The 14,696-nt window shown below is 37.8% G+C and overlaps 1 protein-coding gene across 5 annotated transcripts in view; it reads right to left on the bottom strand.

Moving 5' to 3' along the window:
- The window catches only part of CNKSR2 (connector enhancer of kinase suppressor of Ras 2), a 204,651-nt gene that overhangs the window by 113,398 nt on the left and 76,557 nt on the right, over positions 1-14,696 (bottom strand). For all 5 annotated transcript variants that reach the window (XM_088532747.1, XM_088532748.1, XM_088532749.1 and 2 more), the window contains exon 6: positions 5,911-6,030. In XM_088532747.1, coding sequence (XP_088388873.1) covers positions 5,911-6,030 — 120 coding nt within the window. The remainder of the gene's footprint in view (positions 1-5,910; positions 6,031-14,696) is intronic.

Raw genomic sequence — 14,696 nt, 5'->3', positions numbered from 1 at the left:
CAGTGGGAAAAAAGAAAGAAGAAAGATAACTGGCATACACCGCATTTGCAACAAGTTCTGAAGTACCTTGCTTGCTCTCACCAGTTCATAGAAAGCAGGTAGATACTAAGCACTGCACTAAATATCATCCTCAGGATGTACTTTTCTTCTTTTAATCCAAGTACCACTGTAAAGCCTGTTCTTAGCTGAGGTGTTCCTCACCAGTGAGCTGGTGAGCTGAGGTGTTTGCTCACCAGTGACCAAATAAAGTAAACAGGCAGAGAAAACTTTTATCAGTTGGGCAGACCTAATCTGGCACCAGAACTTGCAGATGTTCTTGTAGTGGGATAAAGGATTTGCCCCTGCTTCCTCCCCGGTTAACAGTCTGGATGATATCCTCAGGAAAAAAATGATATTGTCTCTGAAAGGGGGCTCAAAACTGAATTTGTCTTTTACTCTGCACGGTCTGCAGCAGAAATTCATGGCACCATTTCCAATTGTCATGTTGGGCTGCTACAGCTTGGTGAGAAAAAAGCAAGAACCTGCTCATTTCTACACAGACAGGAACCCTCTGTCATTTTGCTCCACATTCCAGCTCTATGAATCCTAAATACTTTTTTTCAACTGGCTCCTTGCTTTCCTACTTAACTCAGTTATCTCAAATATCTCATGGCAATTTCTTACGCATTTATCCTCACAACACTCCTGTGAGGTAGGGAAATACTAATATAAACACATTTTACAGGCATGGAAATAAGCCACACAAGAGATTGAGATACATCAGTACATTTGGCAACTACTACCTATCCCCAAAACGATGAAAATCAGGACCTAAATCCTGGATAGGCCTGGATATGGATCTAAATGTCCTGTCCCAACTGGACACGGTCAGGAGCTGAAATCAGGCTAGCTTTGTTTGAGGAGACCGAGTGCTAAGGGCTGGGCCATCTGGCCTTGCTTGCTGAAGGCACTCACATCAGTGTAAGCCACAGATTCACTGGTGGCAGGTCTGTGCAGGATAATTTCTGAAGAAAGTCTTAATTTTACTTTAATGAGTTATTTGTTTCAACATAAGCATTTTGACCCTGTGCCATGTGCTCTAGGTGTCCTCACTTGAGCAGGGGGGTTGAACTAGATGATCTCTAGAGGTCTCTTCCAACCTCAACCATTCTGGGATTCTGGGATTCTGTGATTTAGATAATAAAGGAAGGATTTTTTTTTTTTTTTTACTAATCCAAATAATAACCATGATTTATCATCTGTTTTCATTTTGCGTTTATCAATGTTACATTTTCTGTACCAACAATTCAGTGGCTCAACAGTAACCTAAAACTACCAGCAATGTTTCACTGAAATATTACGAAACTTTACTTCATCAAACCTAGGTGATGTGAAATGTGAAAAAACAACTGAATTTCCATTTGGATCTGAACGAAACCTGTAAAATGAAGCCAGTACAAGACAGGAACACACGCAAATCATAATATCATAGAATAAGGAAACAGTGAATAACATCAGGCTGAAAGCAGAGGATAGAGTCTCACATTTGCTGCTTATGCAGTGCTTAGCTTTGTGCAAAACATAAATCTGAAGGACAGTAAGGATATTATATGCTGTGGTGGTGGACTGCAATTCTTGTCCAATTTAGTCTTTTCTAGAAATTAAAGACTTTCAAAAACCAAAAGAGGAAAGAGGATTTTTGAAGAATTCTCCTTAAAGGCTAAGAACAAGAATTAAATAGGAACACTTTGGGAGGAAGGAGAAAGAAGGAAGCTGCAAAAAAAGTATATATATTCCATACGCACACAAAAAACTAAAAATGTTACACTATTGCTACATCCTGTCAATTTTGCAAGAGACAACATCATTATGTTTACATAGAATTTTTTTAAATGAGGAAATGCAGTGTTTTGCCATTTCCAAAACCAAACGTAACTGAAATGAGATCCACACTTTTGTTCACCTACCTCTACTGCTTGTTTTAGGTGAACAACGATATACGGGAAAAGGCACAGAAAACAGAATGTTTCTAGGATTTACTCTGCTGTAGAAGAGTATCACAGGCATTTGCAAATATTCCCTTCTTTGTCTCCTTGCGGCTACACAATATTAACAGTACTCCATGATTAAGAGTGCAAGGTGTTCAATGTGCACTGTTCATTTCTACCAAAATAGGTCAGCAGAAACAAATCTTAAGTATCAAAAGGTAACTCCAAAGTCCCTATAAATTCACAAGAATTAGTTATGCCAAACAAACGGAAAGTTAATTCAGTTCACATGCCTGAAGTTGGGCAACCACCATAGGTATCAAGAACGGAAGTACACTTTCTTCAAAGACCAGGTAACACATTGCACAGATTGTTCTGATCAACTGAGGGTAAGAGTCTAATCCAAACAAGTCAGTACATTCTACATTGGTGTGAAGTATTGCTCAGTTAAAGGCTGGAACAAAAACTTTGGATTTTTATTTTTCTTAAGACTGACAATAGAATTTGATATGCTTGCATATAGTACAAATGCCAGAAAGTACATAAGAAGATACTAATTCAATTTCATCATATACCTAATTAAAATTTTACTTTCACTGTGTTGGCATCTTGATGCAGTCTCCCAAGGTTGCACATGCCTCTTTAGCCCAGAAATGTGTTCCAAACGTCCAAGCAGCTTTCAGAAAATTGTTCATAGTTTTTTTTTTTTTTCCAACTCTTCCAATATTTCAGGCCAAATAACTTGGAGGAATATTATAAATAATAGTACACTGGATTTCAGTAAAATACTTCTTCCTAACTAGACCTCCAGCTACACTATCTGCTATTTGTATTTTAGGAGCACTTTTGCACAATAGGCTGATTTTGTGTTTTCTTTAACAAGCAAAGAGGAACCAAGCAAAATTAGTCTACTGTTCTGGCATAATCACCTTCATACCTTCACAAGAATCTAGATGACTAAGTGAAGAAGTAGAATTTGAAATCATGCCATAGCACATGAACAGTCCAGAATTAAAATGAAAATTTGAACAGGAAAAAAAATGCAATTCAAGATTAACTTGTATCATAGTTCTCCTCTTATATTCTATACTGAATTTAAAAAATGAAAAAACCCATAGGGAACTGCTCAATGAAAACTTACCAAGGTAAAGCAGAATATAACTTGGATATCTGCTTTTTATCTAACAAAATGCATAGAATATCCCACTCTTTGCTAACTAACTAACTACTTCGTTTTGAGTCAAGTTTTGAGTCAAGTACACCAGTTTTCCATACTGCACCATAAACATGTTTTCTCCTTGTCAGGTTTTTTAGTCTGTTTTTCTGGTAAACATTAGTTAGTTTAATATCTGTAAGATGCTGCAATCCATATAACACATTTAGGTGCTCCTGCAGTAACATATTAGTTGGACAGTTGACACGTACCTCAGCCTGATACTTACGTGCCCACAGAAAAAGGTTAACTGTAGAGAAGGAAATATTTAAACTGATTAAAACATCCTGGCAGTGCTCCTATTTGTTTTATGTTATAAAAAATTCAACTATTTCCCCAAATCTGTCATGTATTTAACATATGAGTTTAGAGAAATTACAGTGTTTTCCATGCCTTTTATTTTCTCCTCCTCTCCTTTCTCTCTCCCTGATTTACTTTAACTTTTCAGGTATTGTTTGAGACAATGTATCCCTGCTACAGAACATCTTCTAGGTTAGCAGCCATCTTTGCCCTCTGCTTTCTGCTTGCAGTCTTTCCATTTTTACAGGGCTAGCATTTCATTCCGTGAACATTATAGCCAGCACGGAGCCTCCACAGGGGTCGAAGCTTGAGAAGAAAGTTGGCCGTAATCCATCTTTCCACCTCCATTGTTGCTCGCATCCCAGAAGACGGTCCAGAAGTTACTGAGCTTCACATTTATGTAAGTGCTCCTGATGTGCAGCCGCTCAACATAACGTCAAGCTCTACCACCATTTATTAAACTGACACCCTTAATACTCAACAGCATATTGCGCTGACAGGTGTCCACTGTATCTTAACTGAAAGATGTTAGTTGAAAAAAGCAAAACCAAAAGCTTTCATACAAAGCACCAAGAGTAAGCTGACAAAACAGCTTGCTAGTGTGATTGGGACTGTAACAACCCGAGAAGCACGATGTGCAGCTCCCAGCACGGATGCATGGACCGTGGTTCCTGCTCCGGAGAGCTTACAGTCTAGGAGACGCAATGTAGCACAGAGGCAACACAACTGAGGCATACAGGTAAGAAGGAAGGAGGGAAAAAAAGGTCACTGCATCAAAATAGCATTGCATCCTTCTAAGGCATGTGAACAAGGCTTGCACAATCCGTCCTTTCCATTAAAAGAAAAATAAAAATATGCAATTATTTTTGAGATAATGACATGGAATTTCTCAGTCAGCAGCATGACCCCGTCCATTTGGTTCACAAGCACAGATCCCAAAAATAAGCCCTGCTTCAAGAGCTCCCAGTTTCAACAGACAAGACAGACACGGGTGAAAACAGAGGCACAGGGAAAGGGAAAGATCTCTACACGATCAGCTAGACGTTGAAACACACCCACGTAAAGACATCATTCTTGATAAAAAAATTCTGCTCTTAACACTTTACAATCACTGGAGGTTAACACCACCCTACAGAAAGACGCAAATGAGGAAAAAAAATAAGTCACAAGACAGAAAGGAGAAAAATTAAAAGCTACGACAAAAATGGACAGAAATTCAAATAGGTGGTTGAGAGAAAAGAGAATTCCTTCAATACAGCAGGAGGTAGGATTTAGAAGGACTAACTGCTGAGAGCAGGCAAAAAGGTGAGAAAACTAATAGGAGAGGAAGAGAGATAGAGAGTCCATGAAAAGGTGAAATTCTGGAGGCACGCTCTGAAACGGATTCAGAGTTTATAAAAGAAAGCCAGTGGAGAAGGGAAGAAATGAATAGTAGAACAAAACAAAGGATGGGCCAATATTTACTCATCCCAAAGATTTTTATCTTGGGTTTTAATTATGATCTTTCAAAGGAGACATATCAGTGAATAATTAACCTAAAAACCTTCGTATATCAAATTTTCAAAAAACAAACAAAGCCCCCAAAACCCACAACCCCCCAAATATTCTCCAAAACTACATCCAAACAAACCAAAAAAAAAAAAAATGGCTGCACAGAAGAGTGGAGCAGTAATGCTTCTTACTTAAATGCGACGAGAATAAACTCGGGCAGAAGGTGCAAAAGCTATTTCACTAGGCAAAAAGTGGTTAACTGAATTCTGATCACCTTTTACTCTCTCCAAGGCAGATGGGAAGAGATATTATTAGTGATATAAAGAAGAACAGTTGTAAGCATTACCAGTGGGTTTTCCCCCACGCTGTGGGTGTTGGATACTTGAGTACTTGAAAGATCAATGGTCAGCTCATGAACAACACTGAGCTTTCACAACCACCTGATTAAGTATGCAGAGTTTTCGCAATAAAATTCAACAAGCTACTTCTTAGCAGTGCTGTAGAGTTTTTGAATAACTTATGAGACATCTTTATATCCCAGAGATACTATGAAGCAAATTCTAGAATTTGACAGTTCTTGTGCACCCACGCAAACTTCCTGGTTGAGTTAATCTTAGCAATTTAAATCCCTTCAGGCTTCAAGATCCTAGCACTATCATCTGAGCTACTTTTCAGAAGCTGGCATAAATGGCAAGAACTTCTCTTTCTTTTTTTTCCCATTTATTAAATTTTCTCATATATTGGCCAGCCTTACAAACTACTTTCCCATTGGCCCAGCTGCAGGAGAAATCAAAATATTTCAGATTTTTTTTTTAAAAAAAGAAAGAAAGAAAATCAAACAAAGCCTAAAGTCTCCTATTCCTTTATATTTACACATCTTATTAAGAAAATCACTTTCTCATTCTGGATGATGGTTTTGATTAACTGCGTACTTCTTACCAGCCCTTCACTTGGCTTGATGTTTGTAAGCTGGATCACTTCAAGGTGGGCAGACTGGGAAACCAGAGGATCAGAAGAGAGTGAGATAATATGATCACAGACGCCAGAGAGAGTTTTACACTGGGAAGAAAAGAGGGAAAAAAAAGAAATAGGAATTGTTACAATGAATATGCCATTACTAACCATCTGGATATAAACCTACTACTTATAACATGCACATAATTCACGTGGTTGTATGTAAAAGGCAGAGGGAATGATGGAGGAGTGGAAAAGGCCTCAGTCATCAAGCAGCAAACTGCACAAAATCCCATTTTTATGATGATTCCAACTGACACAGCAGCAGAACAGCAAAGAATAAGAGGCTTTAGCATCTCAGCAGAGACAGCAAGTGACCGTGTGAGCACCTCCCATCCGCTCTCCCCATTGCAGGTGCTGCATCTGAGCTGTGTTTAGACACCTGGGGCACCCTGTCACCTTCCAACTCCCCAGGCCTTTTGCAAAAATACTGAGTGTCCCAAGTCCTGTACATTGCAGATGTGCAACTTGCATGAAAATCTGATTGTTAATAATGATGGGTAAATCCCATTAACTCTGAAGTTGATGCTATACTAATAAAACATGTTAATTGACTTTGGAATGAGTTTCTCGTGTTCTGCTGATGCCAAGTACGATTTACTACTGCAGGCACGAAGATCACGATAAATAACCACTTCATCATAGGATAATTTTTAAACCTGTTATCCTTGGCAGTCTCTTTGCAGCAAAATAGAAATCAAGTTTCTAAAAAGGCTGGAACTGTCAAATGGGTACTTTGTTATCTTCTCATCTCTCACTTCCTTGATTCCCACTTGGCAGAGGGAGGAAAGCCATGACAATTTATTTTCTATCATTCTCTCATGTTTCTGTAAGCAAGCGATTTTTGATAGCTTCAATATTTTCCATGGAGTTCCCTTTCAGCAGCTAAGATGGGTTTCTCAACTCAGATTTCCAAAAGTGTGTTCAGTGTGTGCATTTAGGGAATACAGCAGCCCTTGGTTCCACGGCTGTGGGCAACTGGAAAACCAGTTAAGAGCCCCTTTAACTGCCCTCAGATTCAAGGGGTTATAGCTATCCAAGCTCCTCAAATAACTGAAATACAACTGCACACAATGGCCACACCAATCCCTTTCCCAAGCTTCCAAATAATACTTTTTAAGGTAAAATTATCTACAACAATGCTATGAAAATAGAGTATAAAATTGGATATAACCTCCTTGCCAAATCACTGTTATAATTCCTAATGCCAAACTAGAAATATCTTATCTAAAAGGAAAATAAAAACCTTGAGTGATAAAAAGCATGGAAAAAAAATCCGGTGAAAGTGAAAATTTAATCCTGTTACAGACCATTACAGTTGGAATTTCTCCTCTTGAAATTATTTATAAACAGCTGGAAACTTGGCTTAGTATATAGATGACTTATTTTATTGAACAATAATGTTTCAGGATGAATAAACAAATTACAATCAAATGGAAAATATTACAAAACTTGTATTACCAACATGACCCTTATTCCAGACACCATATTGCCTCCAAGCACACATACACATATATCCCTTCTGTTTTGTCTGTTTTTTACTATTTTACTATTTTTACTATTCATTATTGAATAAGGGAAGCCAAGAGATACTTAAAATGAGGATAAAAATGCTTTGTCCTTTACTGAATTGGAATCAAGTGAAATATTCACTTTATTGTAAAATTGATTTGTGTGTTTTTGCTGGAATATATGAAAACTGCTTTGAGTTGACATTAAAGAAGAAAAGTAAAAAAAGATTGTAAATAATGCTATTACTTTTAGAAACTTAGAGACCACTCAGCTATCCACATACAACATTATAAACTGTTCCTGGTAAAGAAAATTGAATTTATCTACCCATTTAGACTTGCATTCACTCATCTATATTCTTCCTATTAATTTGTTCTAAAAACTACTTAAATGGGCAGGGTCCTGAGCAGCTGCAATGTAGCCTCAATGAATTAAAATATTACTTTTTTATCTGTTCCCGAACACTGCATTGCTTGGAGATGTCAAAACACACAGAAAGGGAGTGTTGCTGCCACTTAACACTAGATAGGTCATTTAAAAATTGGAGAACTGGATGCTTGCTTGAAAAAAAGTCCTTGGCTGCCTCCACAGGGGATGGGAAAAAGATGGGAGCAAGGCAAGATCACAGCAGAATCCTGAGACACATTAAATAACTCCCTGGAGTAGCTGCTCTCCTGCTGCCTCTCCGCAAGGGAGGGTACGGACAGGCTATAGGACCAGCCTATTGATAACCAAGTCCCAGCAGGGGGAAAAAAGGCTGTAATACAGCCTAGGTACAGCGCAGGTTTGTAATACAAACAAGCTGCTGTGAGTTTTCCTGAAAAGAGCTCAGAGAATGCTGGATGTAAAAAAATCACATAATTACTGTGACAAAAAAAAAAAAAATTACATGTGCTCCAAAGCATTTCTCAAAGATTATTCTCTTTCATGTCTTGCATCTTTCTTTCTATTCCAGATCCTCATACTTCCACTTCTTTCCAACACAATTGTATCCTGCATATTCTAATACAATAAATAAACCTAGAAAAATCCCTAAGGAAGATTCTACGAGTAGGGGCCGCATGCTCCTCTACAGCTTTCATAAAGGTCTATGACCTTTCCAACATTGAAGCACTCATTCAACATACAGGGATGCATATATACCTCTGCTTCCTTCCCCCAAAAAGCTCCCCTGTATTATTATTAAAACAAACTTTTCCGCTTCACAGGAATTTAGATATACCCACAGTAGATATAACAATTGTAGATGGAGAGCATTCAAAGCTCTGTTAAATGTTATCAAGTTTATTACCATACATTAGCACCAGAGGTGACTGGAAAAAGTGACAGAAAACAAAAAGTACAGAAAAGCTCCTAAATTGCTTCTCTTAATTTTATATCTTTAAATATTTTTTCTCTGATAAGAGTATTGATGGACTTGGTCCAATATGACAAAATTCTATGTAACAGTATCCATAAATAGTATTTCTCCAGAAACCATGGCTCTAGCTAATGAGACCTAATTACAACACTGTCCATTTAGTAATTATGGAATAGTTTCACGCAGCACACCAATTTCATCAAAGACATGTTTTGCTTTGCTTGTGAGAAAGGGGAGGAGAAATGCTGTTTATTACTGAAAGATTTTGAATTTGAGGCACAGTACTATTGCATAATGAACTGGCACATTCATGTTGCTGGGACTTCTTGCATTTCACATATATTTGCATAACACCAAATGAATGACTAGCTAATTTGTTTTTAATTGAATGGCATACGCAATTGCATTCATCTAATTTCAGACAACAGAAATAGTATTCTTCTTCTAACATAATTACAGGACCTTTGGAAAAAAAGCAATCTTTTAAAAGGCAGGTCTGGGTTCTGCCCAACCACCCAAGACTTTCTATTGCTGCGAGCAAATATTTAACAACTCTTTTAATTTTCTCCTGAAAACAAAAAGCCTGTTTGTGTTGGAACAGCTACAGAACTGTACAAGTTTCCCTTTGCTATCATACACTTAAATCATTTCAGTGAAATATACTCACTCTTGGGTCAATCTGAAGGTCCATAACCTAAAATGCTTTATGTCAGCTGGTTTTAAACAATTATTCCTTATTTTTAATGTGATTGTGACTGGATACAGGGTGATCTTGTGCTACACTATCTATGGAAAGACTGGACAGCTTTTGCCACACTCCCCCCCTCAATGTCATCTGCTTCAGGCCAGCAAAGGCTGGCCGGTCTCAGGCTGTGTCCCCTTGTCCCTGGGATCTCCTCCACACATGGGGGATGTGGTGCCTCCAGCTCTGCACTGCATTAGCAGTGGGCTCTCTGCATTTCCTGAAGAATTAAGCCATAACCTAGTGTCCATGCGAGTGTTTACTGCCCATGCATGAACATCAAGACCTCATGGCATGTCCAGAACGGCAAGAGCAAGGGGCCCATTCCTGCACCACAGATATCCTCTCCCCACAGCAAAAGAGAAAAAAAAAAAAAAAAAGATGGAAGAAGGCAGGAGAGGGAAATTCAGCCCAAGCCACGTAACTGAACTTAGTTGGCTCTGGAAAACATCCACAGAGCCCAGCTATCTCAATTTGCAACAGAAGCTAACAGTGACTGAAAAAAAAAACCCCAAAACAAACAAAAAAACCCAGTGGCTCTGAATGTAGTTAGTTATAGTCCAGCTCCTGCCCAAATTACTGCTGTTCACTTTATTGCTCCAGGCACCTTAACATGCCCATAGAGATGGAAGAGCATTTTTGTCTCATTTTTGTGCAGAACGGTCCTTCTGATTATGACTCTTAGGGTAATGGCCTCTTTATGGAAAGAAAATATGTTGTATTTGCTTATCTTGAACCTACCTGGTGGATGAGGAACTTCTGCGGGCAAAGCTGCTGATACACGGCATGGGAGTGATGTTCGTTTAGCAGAAACAACGCATTAGTGCGTTCCCAAGAACTCCCACAGAGTTCCCCAAGTAAACTGACGACTTGACCTTCCCCTCCCTACACGTACCGGAGGGTGGCTCACCAGGTTCATGCTGTACTCGAGGTTTGGGAGTTCATCCATAAGAACTCCATGTCTACAGCTCTGAAGGCATGTCCGAGGCTACTTTACTTCTAGTTCGACTAAGTTTTCCCCGAGCTCCCCAGATTTCACTGGAGCTTTCAGCTTGGCAGATGCAAAAGGAGAAAATTATATAAGTGGGAGAAATGCCAAGAGATTTTTGATTTATGTATTGTTTTACTTAATGGAGAGTAATGGACTGCAGCAGTATTTTGCATGGATGCTAATCAATTCATTTGAATGGAGTACAAGCATACCAGCAGTGCACTTTTGATACTCATTCCAAACAACTTATGAATGCATTACTTTTCAGCATAACCTATTCAGCACAAGCAGTATCAAAGGCATGTATTAGTTTCACTAAAACCTGATGAGAGTACAATATTCCTTTTTCCTCCAATGGCAGTTACCTTTGGTACTTTGTGAAGCTGCAGTTCTGATTACAAAAACATCATTAATGGGATCAAGATCCTTTATCATACCTGCATAATTGCCAATTCCCTATAGCAATTCAATTTTTAAAACACCTGGCTGGTCTTTCAATACAAAATAGGTTTGCAAATGTAGAAAATTGATTCAGTGGATACAGCTGCTCTTTAGTCCTGAGTTGGGCATCCCATCTGTATTTTCCACAAATAAAAGAAAAGCATGATATGCAAACTGATCTAAAGCTGGCCCCTCTTCCTATTTTCTAACTCTGGGATAGAAGATGCACTGCTCAACAGACTGTGAAAAAATAAAGTACAACAAAAGACTATGGCTAGACAACTGGTCAAGGGGAAATTTTGCCTTAGAACATTAAGAAGGATGTAAAAAATACTGTATTTTAATTCTGCAGGGGAAAGTAGCCAAAGCAACAGAGTATATTAGCATGCCTGCGATTAATTACCCTTGGAAAAATAAATGTATTGAGGATAGCTGAGAAACGTGCTTAATGAGTAAGAGATAGTTCTAGAAGGTGGCTCTGACTACCAGGTGTCAGCAATGCAGTTGAAAAGGTTATGCCAGACACCGCACATCTTTAAGCAATTCGAAATGATGTGTTCCAGGAGCAGAGGTAGCTGCCCTTTAATATTCAATGGAAGTCTACTCGAGAATAATTTTTTTAAAAGCAGTATCCCCAAATATTAATGTGCCACATTTATACATGACACAGGCTGAAAAACGTGACAGTCACTAGATATGGTAAGACACACAGGAGAACCAACATTCAGTTCCTCCTGCAAAAATCAGCAGGCATTAAACATGCCAAGCCTTTCTCAGGCTGCACTCAGGCTTCAGCATGAAAGGCACCAAAACTAAGGAGAAGGATTTGGTCAAGACAAAAAAAGACCGAAAAGAAAAAAAAAAGAAAAAAGAAATCATCAATTACTTTTTTCTCCTTTGTTTTACAGTCGCTAATCTCACCATAAGGCTTAGACTGATGATTTCAGCTCTCTTTGGCAATAACTCATCACTGCATTTCAGTTATAAATTCTTCCCTCTACTCAGTGGCAAACTTACACCACACACAACCCTAATGTGTAAAGTCAAACGATTAAAAGGAGGATGAAACAAAATCACTGTAGAGCATATAGCTATTGCTGCAAATTCAAAGGGGAAAAATGTTTTCCTTCACTTAGCAGGCAACTAGTTTTTGCCCCAGGGCATCAAGAATGAAAGATCATATCTAGTTTCTTATCTATATTTTGAACTGTAGTATACTAGTTTCTAAAAGACTTTCCACAACTGGTCCTCCTTTCAGCCAAGAAGATGAAGACATATAAAGGTAACTAAAAGGTAACTAAAGTCCTTAGCTTTTCCCAGGCCAATGACCAAGCTTAAATCTATTTGACCTTGTGTTTGCCAAACTGGAGCACCTGCACTTAAACACATCCCCAGGGTTGAGGGCAAGAAGAGCGCTAGTCACCCCACAAGTTCTCTCATACATGTCATTTCAGACACTCAGATATGCAGTGCTAATAGTAAAATAAATAAATAAATAAAAGGTTAATCTGTTTGAAAATAAATAAATAAATAAATAAATAAAGTGCTCGCAGTCAGTTACAGCTGGCCTAGCCAAAGGAACTTGAGCACTGAGGATGAAGTCTAGCTAGTTAGCTTAACCTGCATCAAATAATTATTATTCAGTTAATTCTGCTCCAAAACATGTGCTGTACTGTAAAGAAAACCCCAGTAATTGCAGTAGTCTCAGAGCTGTCTGGGCCTGGGCTTCTGTTTGTATATACGCAAAGTTTAAGTAGGGAGCTAAATCTTATTTTGGGCAAAAAGAAAGAGAAGCATTTGAGAGAGGGAGGTTTGGGGTGGAAGGGCACCTGTTAGCAAGGTAATAGACTCCTGAAAGGAGGCTGATCGTTCCTTTTTCTTTTCTCTTTAAATGAGACCATCAAAAAGACGCCTTTGCATCTTTAACCAATGCATTTTTAACCAATTATCTTACAGTTTTATAACAAATTTTCAAATACAGTGGGAAGACGGGAATTATTATCACTTCAGTCTCTGCCTGGATCTTAACAAAAAAGAGAACATCCTGATCCATTACTTCTTTTCATTTATTAATTTAGCAATGGCTCCTTCATTTCTCAAAAACTTAGGAGTATTAATCTCAGTCTACAGGTTACTTTCTACAATTTTCCAACTCAATCAAACTCTATTTGGAGGTGAAAGCAGTGGATTTTTAGGAAAGTGAAGTTCCTTGGGAGGGCCATATTTTTTTATAGAATTAAAATAGGAAATGCAGTGAAAAACTATTAAGCTGACTGGTACCCTGCTTCTGCTTTCTATAATTACTCCTGCTTACTTTGGTCTCACTTTTATTGCTTCACACAGATTAATCTGAACTAGACATTTCCATCACATACATCCTTAAACAGCTACGTGGGATCAATGAATTATTCTTCAAGGTTTTTGAAGCTCCATTTAGACTTTCACAACCACTAACGTAGCTCCCAAAATAAGCAGAACTGATATCCTTTTAAGCTGAGCAGTTTTCCATACATTTTATCAGCTTAAGTTAAATCAGCATAACTTAAAGATTCTAAAAATAGACTAGCAATGGAGTATTAATTCCTATTAATTCCTATCACAGCAATAACTTATCATTTCTATTTAGGCCCGCTGCATTTTAAGTCTTTTTCTTAAGTAAATATTTTCTATAGCCATTTATTTCTGTTGGATTTTTTTTTCTGCTGATATTTATAAATTATTACTTTTATTATTATTATAATATTTATTTAGCATATAGCATAAAGCAACCTGGTAAAAAGTTTGGGGAAATTGGAAGTGGTAGAAATATGAAGCATTTTCTCTTTACTCATGAATATTTCAGAAGCATTAACATTTGAATAAGCAAAAAACACAGTTACTATTCCTGTATGGTTTTATGCTTTTTATTCCATAGAAACCTAGTGTTCCAGTGAACGCACAGTGCAAAACATTAAGGAACATAGTTGTCTTTAAAATAATTGCTTCAATACACTAGCAATTCAAGGGCAGAAAATTGTAGAAGAGTCATATTTTTTTTTCTCAAAGACATACTTTTTAACTTCCATTTAAAAGAAATAAACAAATCAAGGTAGGTAATTTCTTTTTAAAACTTAATCAGTTTTCCATAGCACCTTTTTCCCTTAGTTACACTTCATGTGTTTAGCTGAATAATACAGACTCGTTTACTGCTTAAACCAGTATTGTGACTCACCATCAAAATTGCTTTTATATGGCTCCAATTACTTGAAAAACAAAGAAAAATACTTTTTTTGCTTTACATAAAGGCTGAAGCCATAGAGTTTCATCTTCACAGCATACCAGTACTTAACACACATCTGCGATATCAAAAAGTTAACAGCAGAATACGTTTATTGACATTAAAACATATTATCTATGGGTAAGGTGATTCAGCAGTCTCTCCACATGAACTCCCACATTGTGAGCTTGGAAAGAAAGGGAACGGGTATTGGCTTCTTAAGGAAATTACTGTCTTTAGACTTCCAGTACATTAACTATTTCTTAGCTAATCTAATTAAAATCAACCGATCAGTCACTTAATGGAAGAACTTGCCTTTGGTGGCTAACTTCCATCGTGCTTTAGAGGGAAGTATAAAGAAGTGGCCACCAGGTAACTTTGGCTGTTATCTAGAGGCCCATCTTGGCAG

Source organism: Tinamus guttatus, unplaced genomic scaffold (assembly GCF_059628265.1).
Source record: "Tinamus guttatus ecotype Peru unplaced genomic scaffold, ASM5962826v1 Tinamus_guttatus_pri_ptg000470l, whole genome shotgun sequence".
In the NCBI taxonomy this organism is placed as follows: Eukaryota; Metazoa; Chordata; class Aves; order Tinamiformes; family Tinamidae; genus Tinamus; species Tinamus guttatus.
Note: the sequence above shows the minus strand (reverse complement) of the source record. Positions and strands in the feature narration are given on the sequence as shown.